Below are 13,561 nucleotides of genomic sequence, written 5' to 3'. Positions count from 1 at the left end.
CATCCATATTTGGTTGTGTTTCTTTTTGGTTTGTTTCTGATGTTTTTGGTTTGTATTTTTGGTATCCTCTTAAAAACATCCCCTCTTTCTGTATGTTTGATCCCATCGCACCATTCGATCCCCTCCCCGTATGCACCCCTTTTATGTTGGGTGAGGGTTCTGTCCTTTTGAAGTGACCCTCTCCGGCAAAAGGAGATGGAAGGGGTCAACTAGGGGGGTTCAGCGGGAGGGGTAGGGTGTGTCCCCAACCCCTACAGTATGTGAGTGTTAATGTCATGGCTGACTCCTCTGATGAGTAACAAATGCTTTGGTTTAAACGTGTAATAATGGCAGATTTGGGTGGAAAATGACAGTGAAAATGGGATGGATGGAGGGATGATGAACAATAAAAACAACGTATATTAAACATTAAACAGGTTTTGACCTCTGTTTCTCTACTGCACGTCGAGACAGATGGCTGATTGACAACGTAAGACAGACCTGTCCATGACTAAACTAACATTGTTATCAATAGACCTATTTCTTGCCTCAAAATGTTACTAGGTTAAATCTCCAATCATGCTCAATTTCATACTGTCACCATGGTGGATTGGCCATTCACAAGGACTACATTGAGTCTAGGTCTAATATTATTTCATCAAGTGAGTCATTTTGTTGTGAGTAATTACGGAGAGAGAGGTTTTTATCAAGGCTGGAAACTGCTACACTCAGCCTGATCTCTTGTTCCCTCTTGTCTCTTATTATCTCTGACAACATGAAGTAAATGGCACAAGATGATGATATTGATGACGATGACAGACTCCAACTATTGGAAAGCAAGGGGGAGATAGGACACCACACTTAAAGAAGCAGTGGTAGGAAAACACAAACTATACACCTGTAAGCTTGGCTCGTTAAGTATCAACCATTTATAACAATCTAAAATATCCCACAGAAACAATATAATTGCAGTGAAAGTGAGTGACAGACTATGACAGACATGAAGGGTGGATGACTAATCAGATGGATAGATGAATGTGATCGAATGTGTGTGTGTGTGTGTGTGTGTGTAGCAGAGTCCTGGTCCTGGATAGGATCAGTATGTATAAGTCGTTTGGATAAAGCTTTTCCTTCCGTATTTTTGGTTTCTGGGATTTTGGTATGGTTGTTGATTTTTGTCATCGTGCGTTCCTCTTCTCCTCCTCAGGTACATTTTTGGTTTAAAATCCTCCTCCCATCTCCTCCTCTTTCAGACCTGCAGCTTTTCAAAGAAAATCATCCACTTCTTTTTTCTGTCCTTGCCACCATTCCCCCAAAACACACAGTAATGTTTATTTTTGTCATTTTTGGTTCACGCGATTCGACACACATCTCTACTCCTGTTATTTGTCATTGGTTTATTTTCCCGGGGAAGAAAGAGAGACAGAAAGGAGAGGTGCGATATCGCTCAGTATTGACTAAACAGTCCCACGATGCCTCCTCCATCACTTTGGATAGATAAAGATTTTTGGTTTCAATCTTCCTCTTTCCCCCCTTCTCCCCCTTTTCACTTCTGACTCCCCCCTCTACTCTCTTTCATTCTGTGTATTTTTGGCATCGAAAGACTGGGGGAAAGAGAGAGAGAGAGTGTAGGGTGAGAGTGATAAAAGAGATAGCTTTGGTTGAAAGGCGAGGTTGTCGTTTCCTCCTTTCTCCTCCTCTCTGATTGGCACTTGGCTGTGTCACTCAATCTTAGCCCCTCCCAATGAGGATGGGCTGTGCGCCAATTCATCGAAGTCGCAGGAAGAGGCGGGGCTGGAGCAAGGGGAGGGGGAGCAGGGGGTGGGGCTTATGCTACTGGTGGAGGGGAAAGGGGAGGGCTGGGATGCTTTGGCTACGGCAGCGCTGACCAATCCAGCACCAGGATTCTGGCCCATGTGGAGGAAAGCGGGGTGGTTGAGGAAAAAGGAGGACTGGAGACCCCCTCCCTGCCCCCCTGCACCACCCAGCAACACCTTACTGCCCCCCTCAAGACTGGAAAGGGGCAGCTGGCCACCACTGGCTGCTAGAGCTGAGAAGGGAGGGAGATGAGAGTTAACGTCATTATACCTACTGTGAAAGAACTACATTTACTATAGACTTTACTATAGAGATGAAATTAAGAAGCGGATGAATGAGAAAAATAATGTAAGACAGACTAAAGACACACACACACACACACACACGCACACACAGAGATGGGGATGAACATGTTGGAGTGATGGGACATCCCTGTCATAGCCCCGCTCACCAGTTCTCCAGCTTCTTCCATCAGGTGATCTATCATTCATCTCATCAGCTCTAACTGTCCCTCTCATCATCTCTGTCATTCTTTCTGCCTAGCATTCATTAACATTACTTACCTTTATTATCACTTTGTACCTCAAATTACTGTCCCTCCCTCTCCACTTTCTCTCCCCCTGTCTCTCTCTCTTCCTCCTTTATTTCCCTCTTCCTCTCGTTTCCCTCCTTCCCTACACCTCTCTCTCCCTCTAACACACCTTGTATAGTAGCCAAAGGGTTGTTGCTGAGGAGAGCTTGGTTCAGAGCCTGGTTCCCTGTGTTTACTCCCATCACAGTGTTCCTATGTTACGCACACACACACACACACACACACACACACACACACACACACACACACACACACACACACACAGGAGAAAATCCATTTACATACAGAGGAGAAACAGAGAGAGAAGCAGGTTTAGCAGCAGAACAGACAGAGGACAGACTCAGGGACCTGAACACAGACACACTGCAGGAGAAACCCACAGGTCAGATACACACACACACCATCTTGATTCATATCTTGTTTTTATGAGCTACAAATCCAAATGCTTGCTTGTGGACCTTGTGTCTGTGTGCGGACGATCATATTCCTGTAAGAGAGAGAGTGTGTGTGTGTGTGTGGGTGGGTGTACAGTATAGGTATGTGTGTCTCTGTTGTCTTCACCTCAAGTTTGCAGCAAAATCGGTGATGTAGTTAGACACATCACCATTCTTTTTACCCAAACGCCATAAGCTGTGGACACAAAACACACAGTCACACACACAGGTTAGAAAGTATTGCTGCACAGAAGTAGCAGTGTCACGGATCAGTGTGTGTCAATCATGTGTGGGTGTGATAAACATTTGCTGCAAACTGCAGGTGAACCGAATACTGAACCAATGGTGAAGCACAGTGGCCAAAGTGTACACTTTGTATGCATACTCACCCTGTGTTGAGACTCAGTGTGCTGTGGCTGGGAGTGGCTGGGCTGGCTGTGCTGCGAGGAGGAGGAGGAGTCACTGGAGAGGAGGCGGAGCTGAGAGATGAGTGGGTGGGACCACTGGGGATCAGAGGGGAGAACGATGACATGGTGGTCAATGTGGTACTGAGGCTGGTCACTGCCTGGGACAGCTGACTGGACATCTGACTGGACAGCTGACTGGACATCTGACTGGACAGCTGACTGGACAGCTGACTGGACATCTGATAGAGAGACGGGTGAGAAAGACAAAGAGAAAAAGAGGGAGAGTTTATATTTAAAAGAGTATCTATACTTAGCTTTATCCAATAGAAAAAGGATAAATGGGATAGAATTATTAATGTGTAATAGCAAAGCACTAAAGCAATGCAGGTTGGGTAGTACCATCTGCACACTGGAACAGGGGGTGCAGAAGATCATCCACTATGACATGCGGGACACACCATTCATATGGGGGGGAGAATTGTGATGGCTACGGTTGGGAGAGGGGGATCATGCGGGTCAGGCCATACCATGTGTGGGCTGTAGCAGGGGGGTTTGTGCGTCGGTGGGGCTTGGGGGGGCTGGCTGGGCAAGGGAGGGGTGGCACTGTTGGGGTTGATACGCTTCTCTTTCTGTCGGCGGTTGCAGAACCACACGCGGATCACCTCCTTCTCCATGCTGAGCTGGTCCGCGATACACAGGATCTCCTCTGAGGTAGGCTTCTGGTTCTGCTGACACACGGGAAAGACAGAGATGGACACATTAGTACTAATAGACACTTAGCCTTATATCACCTCTCTGATATAACTGTGTTATAGTGTTCTTCTGAGGGCAGAAACTACACAACAAGCCGTGTAGATGTTATGTCAGCTTAAGATTTATGTCTCCTGTATGACAGTGTTATGAAGGCCTTATGTCAGTGATCTTGTGATGGACATTTTTATGTTTGTGCTTTTCTAATAAGAAATTTCTGTGTTCATGCAAGTGACTGATTGAACAAATCTTCACTATCAGTAGCTGCAATTTGGCAGTACGCCCAGAACCTTGTTTTGAGAAAGGGATATCTGAGTTTCAAGGTCTCAGCTTAGAAAGAAGAAGCCTTGTGAGGTATTGGTCCGTCACATGCATGACCCAGTATTGGTCGGTCACAAGAAGGCAGCAAACGTTAATAATGAATGAATTATGAATGATGATTAAGCTAAAATAGGCAAATATAACCTGTCTATATTTAAGAGAACTAACGGGACTGCCCCGGGTTGAGCTCCTGATTGACATGTGTACTTGGTGCATTGAGTTGGTTGGAACCTCTTCAGCGCGTTGATAATAACCAATTATTAATTTAAGATTGACTTCCAGTGTCCCTGTGTAGAATTTCCACGACAATTTGTCATGTCTCTCACCGTGATGAAGGCTCTCTCCAGGGCCACGCGGACGTTAGTCTCGATGCTGGTTCTTTTCTTCCTGCGTCGGCCCGGCAGGCCCTCGAAGCCCATTGAGGAAGAGGACAGAGAGCTGGGGCTGGGCATAGTACTGTCTGTGGACATGGTCTCTGTCAAACAGAGAGATTGATTAGTGGGATGATTTAAAATCACACAAACTGGAATCCTCATTCTACAGATATAGGTTACATTCATTCAGATCCAACCCACATGTAACGAGAGTGTTCAGAGGCAACATCAAACGAAGGGTTTCACTTTATGCTGATGACTTGCTTCTCTATATCTCAAACCCCAATGTATCCTTACCCATTGTGCTATCTGTTCTTAATGCATTTGGCCTAGTCTCTGGTTACAAGTTAAATCTGAATAAGAGCAAGCTTTTCCATTTAAATGCAGCAGCTCGTTGCACACATTTTCTTTCAGAGTAGTTCTCATGTCATGTCATGTCATGTCATGTCATGTCATGGACAAATTTGACAACCTTTTTAAGGCTAATTTTACTCCTTACTCTGGTGGAGAAAGATTTTGAACGATGGTCACGACTCCCCCTATCATTAGCTGGTCGATTGAATTTGGTTAAAATGAATACCCTTCCTAAATGATCCTACCTCTTTCAATGTATACCTATTTTTATTCCCAAATCTTTCTTCCGCAAACTAGATTGGATTATCTCCCACTTCATCTGGAAGTGTGAGGGGCATGGCCCTACCTAATTTACAGTTCTATTATTGGGCTGCCAACTTCTGTGTAATTCAGTACTGGATTCGTACAGATACCCAACATATCATTCCAGCATGGGCGAAGATAGAATCTTCCTCATGTATGCCATCTTCACTGATTGCTTTGGCACATTCCCCTATTCATTCTATTACTAAGTTATACCAAAAACATTTTAGTAAAAACCACTTTCAAGATCTGGAACCAGTTTAGACTTTGGTTTGGTTTGCAAACCTATTCATTAATGGCCCCTCAGAAATCACGCTTTCATCCATCCCTGTAGATCCCTGTAGATCCCTGTAGGAAGCTGCAATGATTCAATGATTTGTATATTGACGGCACGTTTGCATCTCTCCAACAACTCTCAGCTAAATTCCACCTCCCGAATAGTCATTTCTTTAGATATCTACAAGTGCGTAGCTTTGTCCGTGACATGACCTCTCAATTCCCCAGTCTTCCCGTGACCCTCCCACTGATGCATTTATCCCACCATCCCCAACAGTAAAAGGGATAATTTCTTATAGCTATGATCAAATTTCCTCTCTTCAAAATCCTTCATTCGCAGCTATTAAAACTTTATGGGAACAGGATCTAGGTGATGAGTTGATTTATGACACATGGGAAGATATTCGGCACCATGTCCACTCCTCTTCTATTTGTGCCAAACATGGTTTGATCCAATGCAAAATCCTCCACCACACTCACTGGACTAAACTCAGGCTTTCTAACATCTGATGTCCACCCTGTTTGCGACAGGTGTCGGCAAGCTCCTGCTTCATTAATACGTATGTATTGGTCTTCCCTACATAACTATTGGTCTGCCATCTTCGATACCATATCTAAAGTATTACAGGTACCTTTTGAAACTACTGCCATGACATCATTATTTGGGGTAATACCTGATACTATAACACTACCAAAACACACATCTGACTTTGTAGCCTTTGTGGGCAAGAAGGTTGATTTTACTTCTGTGGAATTCGCCCTCTCCTCCCTCTCATTTTGTGTGGATTAAAGATGTCTTACACGTTAGTAAATTGGAGAAGATAAAATATACTCTACGGGGTTTCTGACAAATTCTACCGAATGTGGCAACATTTCTTTACCTATGAAGAGACACTGCAATTTCCCTCTACTCTACAGTAAACTGCCTACCCAAGCATTGTATTTAATGGATCTACCTTTGTGTTTAATATTAGTCTTATTATTATAATTGTTCTTTTCGTTTTGAAGACGAACCATGTTTGTTTTTTTGTGCACTTTGTTGTTTCTAATGTTTGTTTTGTTATGAAAGCATTACTAAAGTCTTATATTTCCGTATGGGCGTATACATTCCTTCCTCATTCAAAAAGCATGTTTCCATGGTCTATCGAATTTATAAAACCATATGTGCAATGTACTGTATTTCAACCATTGTTTACTATAACTGTGAAAGGAAATGCCAATAAAAAGAGTTAAAGATGAATGCAACTTGGGGATTGGTTAATTAATCAACTGATTTATTGATTAATTCAAAGTGTCATACACCTTTCTCCTTCACCAATTCCCTCACCTCCTCTCTCCTCCTCTCCCGTCCTCGCTCTCCTCTCTCCCGGCCCCTCCCTACTCCCACCCTCCCGTCCTCTCTCTCATTCCCCACCCTCCCCTCTCACCTGCATCATTGAGCCACTTCTCCAGTAGTGGTTTGAGTTTGCACATGTTCTTAAAGCTCAGGTTGAGGGCCTCGAAGCGAGAGATGGTGGTCTGGCTGAAATCATTACCATATAGCTTCCCCATGGCCATTCCCACGTCACCCTGAGAGAGCGAGGGAGGAGGAAAATAGAGAGTTAACACACACACACACACACACACACACACACACACACACACACACACAGAGAAAGGCGTACCTGTGTAAAGCCCAGTTTGATGCGTCTCTGTTTGAAGGTGCGGGCGAACACCTCCAGTTCCTCAAGGTCACTGGGCTCCTCGGGGTGAGAGGTCACAGAGGACACAGAGGTCATGACCCCACTGCCCTCCATAGCCTTATCTCTCTACAGGGGTAGAGGGGGAGGAGGAGGAAAAATAAAGTGGAAGAGCAAGAGAGAGCGAGAATTATATAGCAGAAGAGAGGCGTTTACTGGATATGACAGAATGATGAGAAGAGATGTTTGTTGGAAAGAGCTGGGCCTGTAGCCTCTCTCAAAGCCTGGGTGTTTCCTCAGTGGGCCTACCTGTGCTTGGAGTCCCAGCCTGGGAGCGGACAGGAGGCTCCCTTGGTTTTGCTGAGGTAGCTGAATCAGATTTGGTGTTGATAGCAGTCCTGACGAGTGAAGAAGTGAGGAAAATCAGTAGGCCTTTGATCAGTTATGTGAACAAACAACACACGTAATATTCCACAAAGCTCCATGGTCTAGTATGAGACATTTGAAGAACCTGTTAATGGTTGTCAACAGTTGGCACTTATAAATAAATGAAATCTGTTTGTTGATAGTTGGAACATCTACAGCCCATCTTCAGGGCACTGTCCCAATAGAACAGAAACCGGTGGTAGTGACTAGTGCGAGGAGCCCACCTTGCTGCCCTTGGTGCTGTTGGAGGAGGAATTGAGGAGACTGCAGGTGGTGTCCTGGCACCAGAACCAACTGCTGCAGCTGCAACAACTGCTGGATGTCCTGCAGGGAGACAGGAGGACAGAACAGAGATCAGAGATGGAGAGAACAGAGGGGTCAGAGATGGAGAGAACAGAGGGGTCAGAGATGGAGAGAACAGAGGGGTCCAGAGATGGAGAGAACAGAGGGGTCAGAGATGGAGAGAACAGAGGGGTCAGAGATGGAGAGAACAGAGGGGTCAGATATGGAGAGAACAGAGGGGTCCAGAGATGGAGAGAACAGAGGGGTCAGAGATGGAGAGAACAGAGGGGTCAGAGATGGAGAGAACAGAGGGGTCAGAGATGGAGAGAACAGAGGGGTCAGAGATGGAGAGAACAGAGGGGTCCAGAGATGGAGAGAACAGAGGGGTCCAGAAATGGAGAGAACAGAGGGGTCCAGAGATGGAGAGAACAGAGGGGTCAGAGATGGAGAGAACAGAGGGGTCAGAGATGGAGAGAACAGAGGGGTCCAGAGATGGAGAGAACAGAGGGGTCAGAGATGGAGAGAACAGAGGGGTCCAGAGATGGAGAGAACAGAGGGGTCGCAAGATGGAGAGAACAGAGGGGTCAGAGATGGAGAGAACAGAGGGGTCCAGAGATGGAGAGAACAGAGGGGTCCAGAGATGGAGAGAACAGAGGGGTCCAGAGATGGAGAGAACAGAGGGGTCAGAGATGGAGAGAACAGAGGGGTCAGAGATGGAGAGAACAGAGGGGTCAGAGATGGAGAGAACAGAGGGGTCCAGAGATGGAGAGAACAGAGGGGTCAGAGATGGAGAGAACAGAGGGGTCCAGAGATGGAGAGAACAGAGGGGTCCAGAGATGGAGAGAACAGAGGGGTCCAGAGATGGAGAGAACAGAGGGGTCAGAGATGGAGAGAACAGAGGGGTCAGAGATGGAGAGAACAGAGGGGTCAGAGATGGAGAGAACAGAGGGGTCCAGAGATGGAGAGAACAGAGGGGTCCAGAAATGGAGAGAACAGAGGGGTCCAGAGATGGAGAGAACAGAGGGGTCAGAGATGGAGAGAACAGAGGGGTCAGAGATGGAGAGAACAGAGGGGTCCAGAGATGGAGAGAACAGAGGGGTCCAGAGATGGAGAGAACAGAGGGGTCAGAGATGGAGAGAACAGAGGGGTCCAGAGATGGAGAGAACAGAGGGGTCAGAGATGGAGAGAACAGAGGGGTCAGAGATGGAGAGAACAGAGGGGTCCAGAGATGGAGAGAACAGAGGGGTCAGAGATGGAGAGAACAGAGGGGTCCAGAGATGGAGAGAACAGAGGGGTCCAGAGATGGAGAGAACAGAGGGGTCCAGAGATGGAGAGAACAGAGGGGTCAGAGATGGAGAGAACAGAGGGGTCAGAGATGGAGAGAACAGAGGGGTCCAGAGATGGAGAGAACAGAGGGGTCAGAGATGGAGAGAACAGAGGGGTCCAGAGATGGAGAGAACAGAGGGGTCCAGAGATGGAGAGAACAGAGGGGTCCAGAGATGGAGAGAACAGAGGGGTCAGAGATGGAGAGAACAGAGGGGTCCAGAGATGGAGAGAACAGAGGGGTCAGAGATGGAGAGAACACAAATGCACAGAGAAGAAATGAAAACAACCCCTTCATATAGAGGCCAAGAGAAAAGACTGAAAGAACAGCAGAGCAACATAAGCAATAAAGAAAAAGATCAATAAAAACAGAGGATCCCAGACTGTCTCCTGAATCAAGACCCTTCCCCACCTCTTCCCAGCCAGGATGTGCCTTGTGATTGGTTGTCAGTACCTGGGCGGTGAGCTGAATTGGCTGAGAGAGGGTGAGCTGAGGATGAGTGGGCGGGACAGGGACAGGTTGACCTGTCTGTTCATGTGTGCTCTGTCCCTGGGGCTGTGATTGGCCCTGCTGCCCTGTCTGTCCCGCCTGCTGCTGGGCATGTTGATTGGCTGCTGCGGCTGCCTGAGCTTGCTGATTGGCTTGGGCGGCTGCGTGGGCTGCATGAGCTGCGTGAGCTGCGTGAGCTGCGTGAGCTGCGTGAGCTGCGTTGGACTGCTGAACAGACTGCTGCACAGCTGCAGCTAGAAGCTGAGCCTGAGCCTGCTGCAGTAACAACTGCTGCTGAGCTGGCAAGAGAGCTGTCAACTGAGAAAGAGACACCGAGCGAGAGAGAGAGAGACACACAGAGAAAGAGAGCGAGAGAGGGACAGAGAGAGAAAGAAGGGGAGGGAGGGATAGAGGGAGGGAGGGAGGGAGGGATAGAGGGAGGGAGGGAGGGAGAGAGGGAAAGACGGAGGGAGAGAGAGAGAGAGAGAGAGAGAGAGAGAGAGAGAGAGAGAGAGAGAGAGAGAGAGAGAGAGAGAGAGAGAGAGAGAGAGAGAGAGAGAGAGGGAGGGGAGGGAGGGAGGGAGAGCAGAGGAAAGAAAGAAGGAATAAAGCAGTGAACTCAAGCCAGACCATAAGCATGAGTCTGTGTTTTTGTGAGTGTGCATCAATGTGTGTTTGTTAAGCCTCTTCCTCCTTGTCTTACCCCTGCCAGTTGGGAACCGGTCAGCATGAGCTGTGTGTGTGGGAGGGGCGTCTGTGAGGGGGCGTGGCTGTGGTGGGGAGGAGGGCCCGGGGACATCTCACCACCCTCTTCCATCTTATTCTGAGAGGAGGAGAGAGAACGAGGGATACAGTTAAATGAAGCTGACTGTTCTGCTCTATCTACTGTGGTAACCTGAATGCCAAACAGGAAGGTGCCTTTCTTTTCTTTAGAAATGAAGGATAGTCATCCCTTCTTCCTGGAATGGGCATGTCCAAACTGGCTAGTCTGACTGTTTTGCATACCTGTCAATCTGTATGCAAATGTGGCAAAATACTCTATAGTGTGGCCACACAAAACACACATCTGCACACACACACACACACACACACACATACACAGACACACACACACACACACACACACACCTTGTTGCTGCTGAGGGTTGGAGAAAGGTGAAAGGGACTGATTTTCATCTGCTGAAGCTGTTAAAAAGACAAAAACCATCAGTACAGAGAAACATAAACATAAATGATCATAAAAAAGAATATATGACTGCAGTGTTTTCCAATCCTGTCCTGGGGACCCAAACACACAACATTCCACTCAGCAACTCATCATCCAGCCTTAGATAAGTGGAATCAGGTGTATTTTGGGTAAAAACAGCCGGACCTCCCTTGGGGTCTCCAGGACCAGATTTGGGAAACACACTGCACTGCTGTGTTGATGCTTGTGTCTTGGTATTAGGCTACTTGTTGTCAGTCATCTTTACTTTTCAGACCTAATGTGTGTGTTATTCAGATCATGATTGTCACCATTGAAAATGACTGATTATTGTGTTTCCTAGAGGTACAGTGCATTCGCAAAGTATTCAGACCCCATGACCTTTTCACATTTTGTTACGTTACAGCCTTATTCTAAACTGGATCAAATTTACTTTTTCCCTCATCAATCTACACACAATACCCCCAAAAAAATATTCAGCATTGAAGGTCCCCAAGAACAGAGTGGCCTCCATCATTCTTAAATGGAAGAAGTTTGGAACCACCAAGACTCATAGAGCTGGCCACTCAGCCAAACTGAACAATCGGGAGAGAAGGGCCTTGGTCAGGGAGGTGACCAAGAACCCAATGGTTACTCTGACAGAGCTCCAGAGTTTCTCTGTGGAGATTGGAGAACCTTCCAGAAGGACAACCATCTCTGCAGCACTCCACCAATCAGGCCTTTATGGTAGAGTGGCCAGACGAAAGCCACTCCTCAGTAAAAGGTACAGGACAGCCCGCTTGGAGTTTGCCAAAAGACTCTCAGACCACGAAAAACAAGATTCTCTGGTCTGATGAAACCAAGATTGAACTCTTTGGCCTGAATGTCAAGGGTCACGTCTGGAGGAAACCTGGCACCATCCCTACAGTGAAGCATGGTGGTGGCAACACCATGCTGTGGGGAAGATTTTCAGCAGCAGGGACTGGGAGACTAGTCAGGATTGAGGGTAAGATGAACAGAGTAAAGTACAGAGAGAGCCTTGATGAAAACCTGCTCCAGAGCGCTCAGGACCTCAGACTGGAGCGAAGGTTCACCTTCCAACAGGACAACAACTCTAAGCACAAAGCCGAGACAACGCAGGAGTGGCTTCGGGACCAGTCTCTGAATGTCCTTGAGTGGCCCAGCCAGAGTCCGGACTTGAACCCGATCGAACATCTCTGGAGACCTGAAAATAGCTGTGCGGCAACGCTTCCCATCCAACCTGACACAGCTTGAGAGGATCTGCAGAGAAAAATGAGAGAAACTCCCCATAATACAGCTGTGCCAAGCTTGTAGCGTAATACTTAAGAAGACTCAAGGCTGTAATCGCTGCCAAAGGTACTTTAACAAAGTACTAAGTGAACGGTCCGATATTTCAGTTATTTATTTTTCTTATATTTGCAAACGTTTCTAAAAAACAGTTTTTGCTTTGTCATTATGGGGTATTGTGTGTAGATTGATGAGAGGAAAAAAACTATTGAATCAATTTTAGAATAAGGCTGTAATGTAACAAAATGTTGAAAAATTCAAGGGGTCTGAATGCACAGTATCTTACCAGTGATATCAGTACTGAAATGAAGGTGAAGCACCAAACGGACACAAACCTGATGATTTGAGTCAGGACCATTCCGCTCTGAATCTGTGTGGGGGGCATAGGAAACAATTAGAAATTCCTCATACACACGCACTTGCATGCACATACGCACACACACGAACACATGTAGGTATGCACACACACACACACACACACAGACAAATACCTGTGCTCTCCATTGGAGAGTCAGCCACTGTGTTCTCAACCTCAACTGGCTTTGACATCCTGATTTCTATGAGAGCGAGAGAGACAGAGAGAGAGAGAGAGAGCGACAGAGAGAGACAGAGAGAGAGAGAGACAGAGAGAGAGAGAGAGAGGGAGACCGGGGGGGGAGAGAGATGGAGAGAGTGAGAGACAGAGAGAGCGAAAGAGAGGGAGGGAGAGACAGAGTGAGAGAGAGAGGGAAACCAGGGGGGAGAGAGACGGAGAGAGCGAGAGACAGAGAGAGCGAAAGAGAGAGGGAGGGAGAGACAGAGTGAGAGAGAGAGAGAGACAGAGAGAGCGAAAGAGAGAGGGAGGGAGAGACAGCGTGAGAGAGAGAGGGAGACCGGGGGGGAGAGAGACGGAGAAAGCAGATGATTAGGTTTAATGACTAATGACATGTGAGTCAGCATGTTCAGGTTCAGTTGAAGCATTATACAGATAATCACATAGCAATAGAAAAAAGAGAAAGTGCAAATGCTTTTGGTTGATGTTACGGTGCTGAAATAGGCGCTGAAATATGATGTCACACTGCAGTATTGGCTTTTGTATATGCGGTGATATGTTTTGCTGTGCAGCCTCCGTTCATTCTTTCCTATATGTAGGTGTTTGTTTGGTCTAACAATAGGCCCTACAGAGGTTTGAGTGGGAACAGAACCCCACTAGACACCTCTATACTGATGTTACTCACTGTAGTGTCATCATTACACCACACCACACCCCGCTATACTACACC

At 46.9% G+C, this 13,561-nt stretch overlaps 1 protein-coding gene across 9 annotated transcripts in view; it reads right to left on the bottom strand.

Moving 5' to 3' along the window:
• Window positions 1-381: 381 nt before the first annotated feature.
• The window catches only part of LOC110537505 (POU domain, class 2, transcription factor 2-like), an 87,531-nt gene continuing 74,351 nt past the window's right edge, over window positions 382-13,561 (bottom strand). Inside the window, exons 2-16 of one of the 9 annotated variants that reach the window (XM_036969230.1) lie at window positions 12,791-12,856; window positions 12,635-12,669; window positions 10,937-10,993; window positions 10,512-10,631; window positions 9,773-10,126; window positions 7,938-8,037; window positions 7,597-7,685; window positions 7,273-7,416; window positions 7,036-7,177; window positions 4,628-4,761; window positions 3,758-3,955; window positions 3,213-3,469; window positions 2,951-3,019; window positions 2,499-2,581; window positions 382-2,029 (exon numbers count right to left, since the gene is read on the bottom strand). In XM_036969230.1, the coding sequence (XP_036825125.1) occupies window positions 1,701-2,029; window positions 2,499-2,581; window positions 2,951-3,019; window positions 3,213-3,469; window positions 3,758-3,955; window positions 4,628-4,761; window positions 7,036-7,177; window positions 7,273-7,416; window positions 7,597-7,685; window positions 7,938-8,037; window positions 9,773-10,126; window positions 10,512-10,631; window positions 10,937-10,993; window positions 12,635-12,669; window positions 12,791-12,856 (2,177 nt within the window). In that variant the 3' untranslated portion in view covers window positions 382-1,700. Of the gene's footprint in view, window positions 2,030-2,498; window positions 2,582-2,950; window positions 3,020-3,208; window positions 3,470-3,757; window positions 3,959-4,627; window positions 4,777-7,035; window positions 7,178-7,272; window positions 7,417-7,596; window positions 7,686-7,937; window positions 8,038-9,772; window positions 10,127-10,511; window positions 10,632-10,936; window positions 10,994-12,634; window positions 12,670-12,790; window positions 12,857-13,561 lie in introns of those variants that run through there. The other 8 variants (XM_036969220.1, XM_036969225.1, XM_036969215.1 and 5 more) reach the window with 8 other exon arrangements.

The sequence above is a fragment of the Oncorhynchus mykiss genome, chromosome 3 (genome assembly GCF_013265735.2).
Source record: "Oncorhynchus mykiss isolate Arlee chromosome 3, USDA_OmykA_1.1, whole genome shotgun sequence".
Taxonomy (NCBI): domain Eukaryota; kingdom Metazoa; phylum Chordata; class Actinopteri; order Salmoniformes; family Salmonidae; genus Oncorhynchus; species Oncorhynchus mykiss.
Note: the sequence above shows the minus strand (reverse complement) of the source record. Positions and strands in the feature narration are given on the sequence as shown.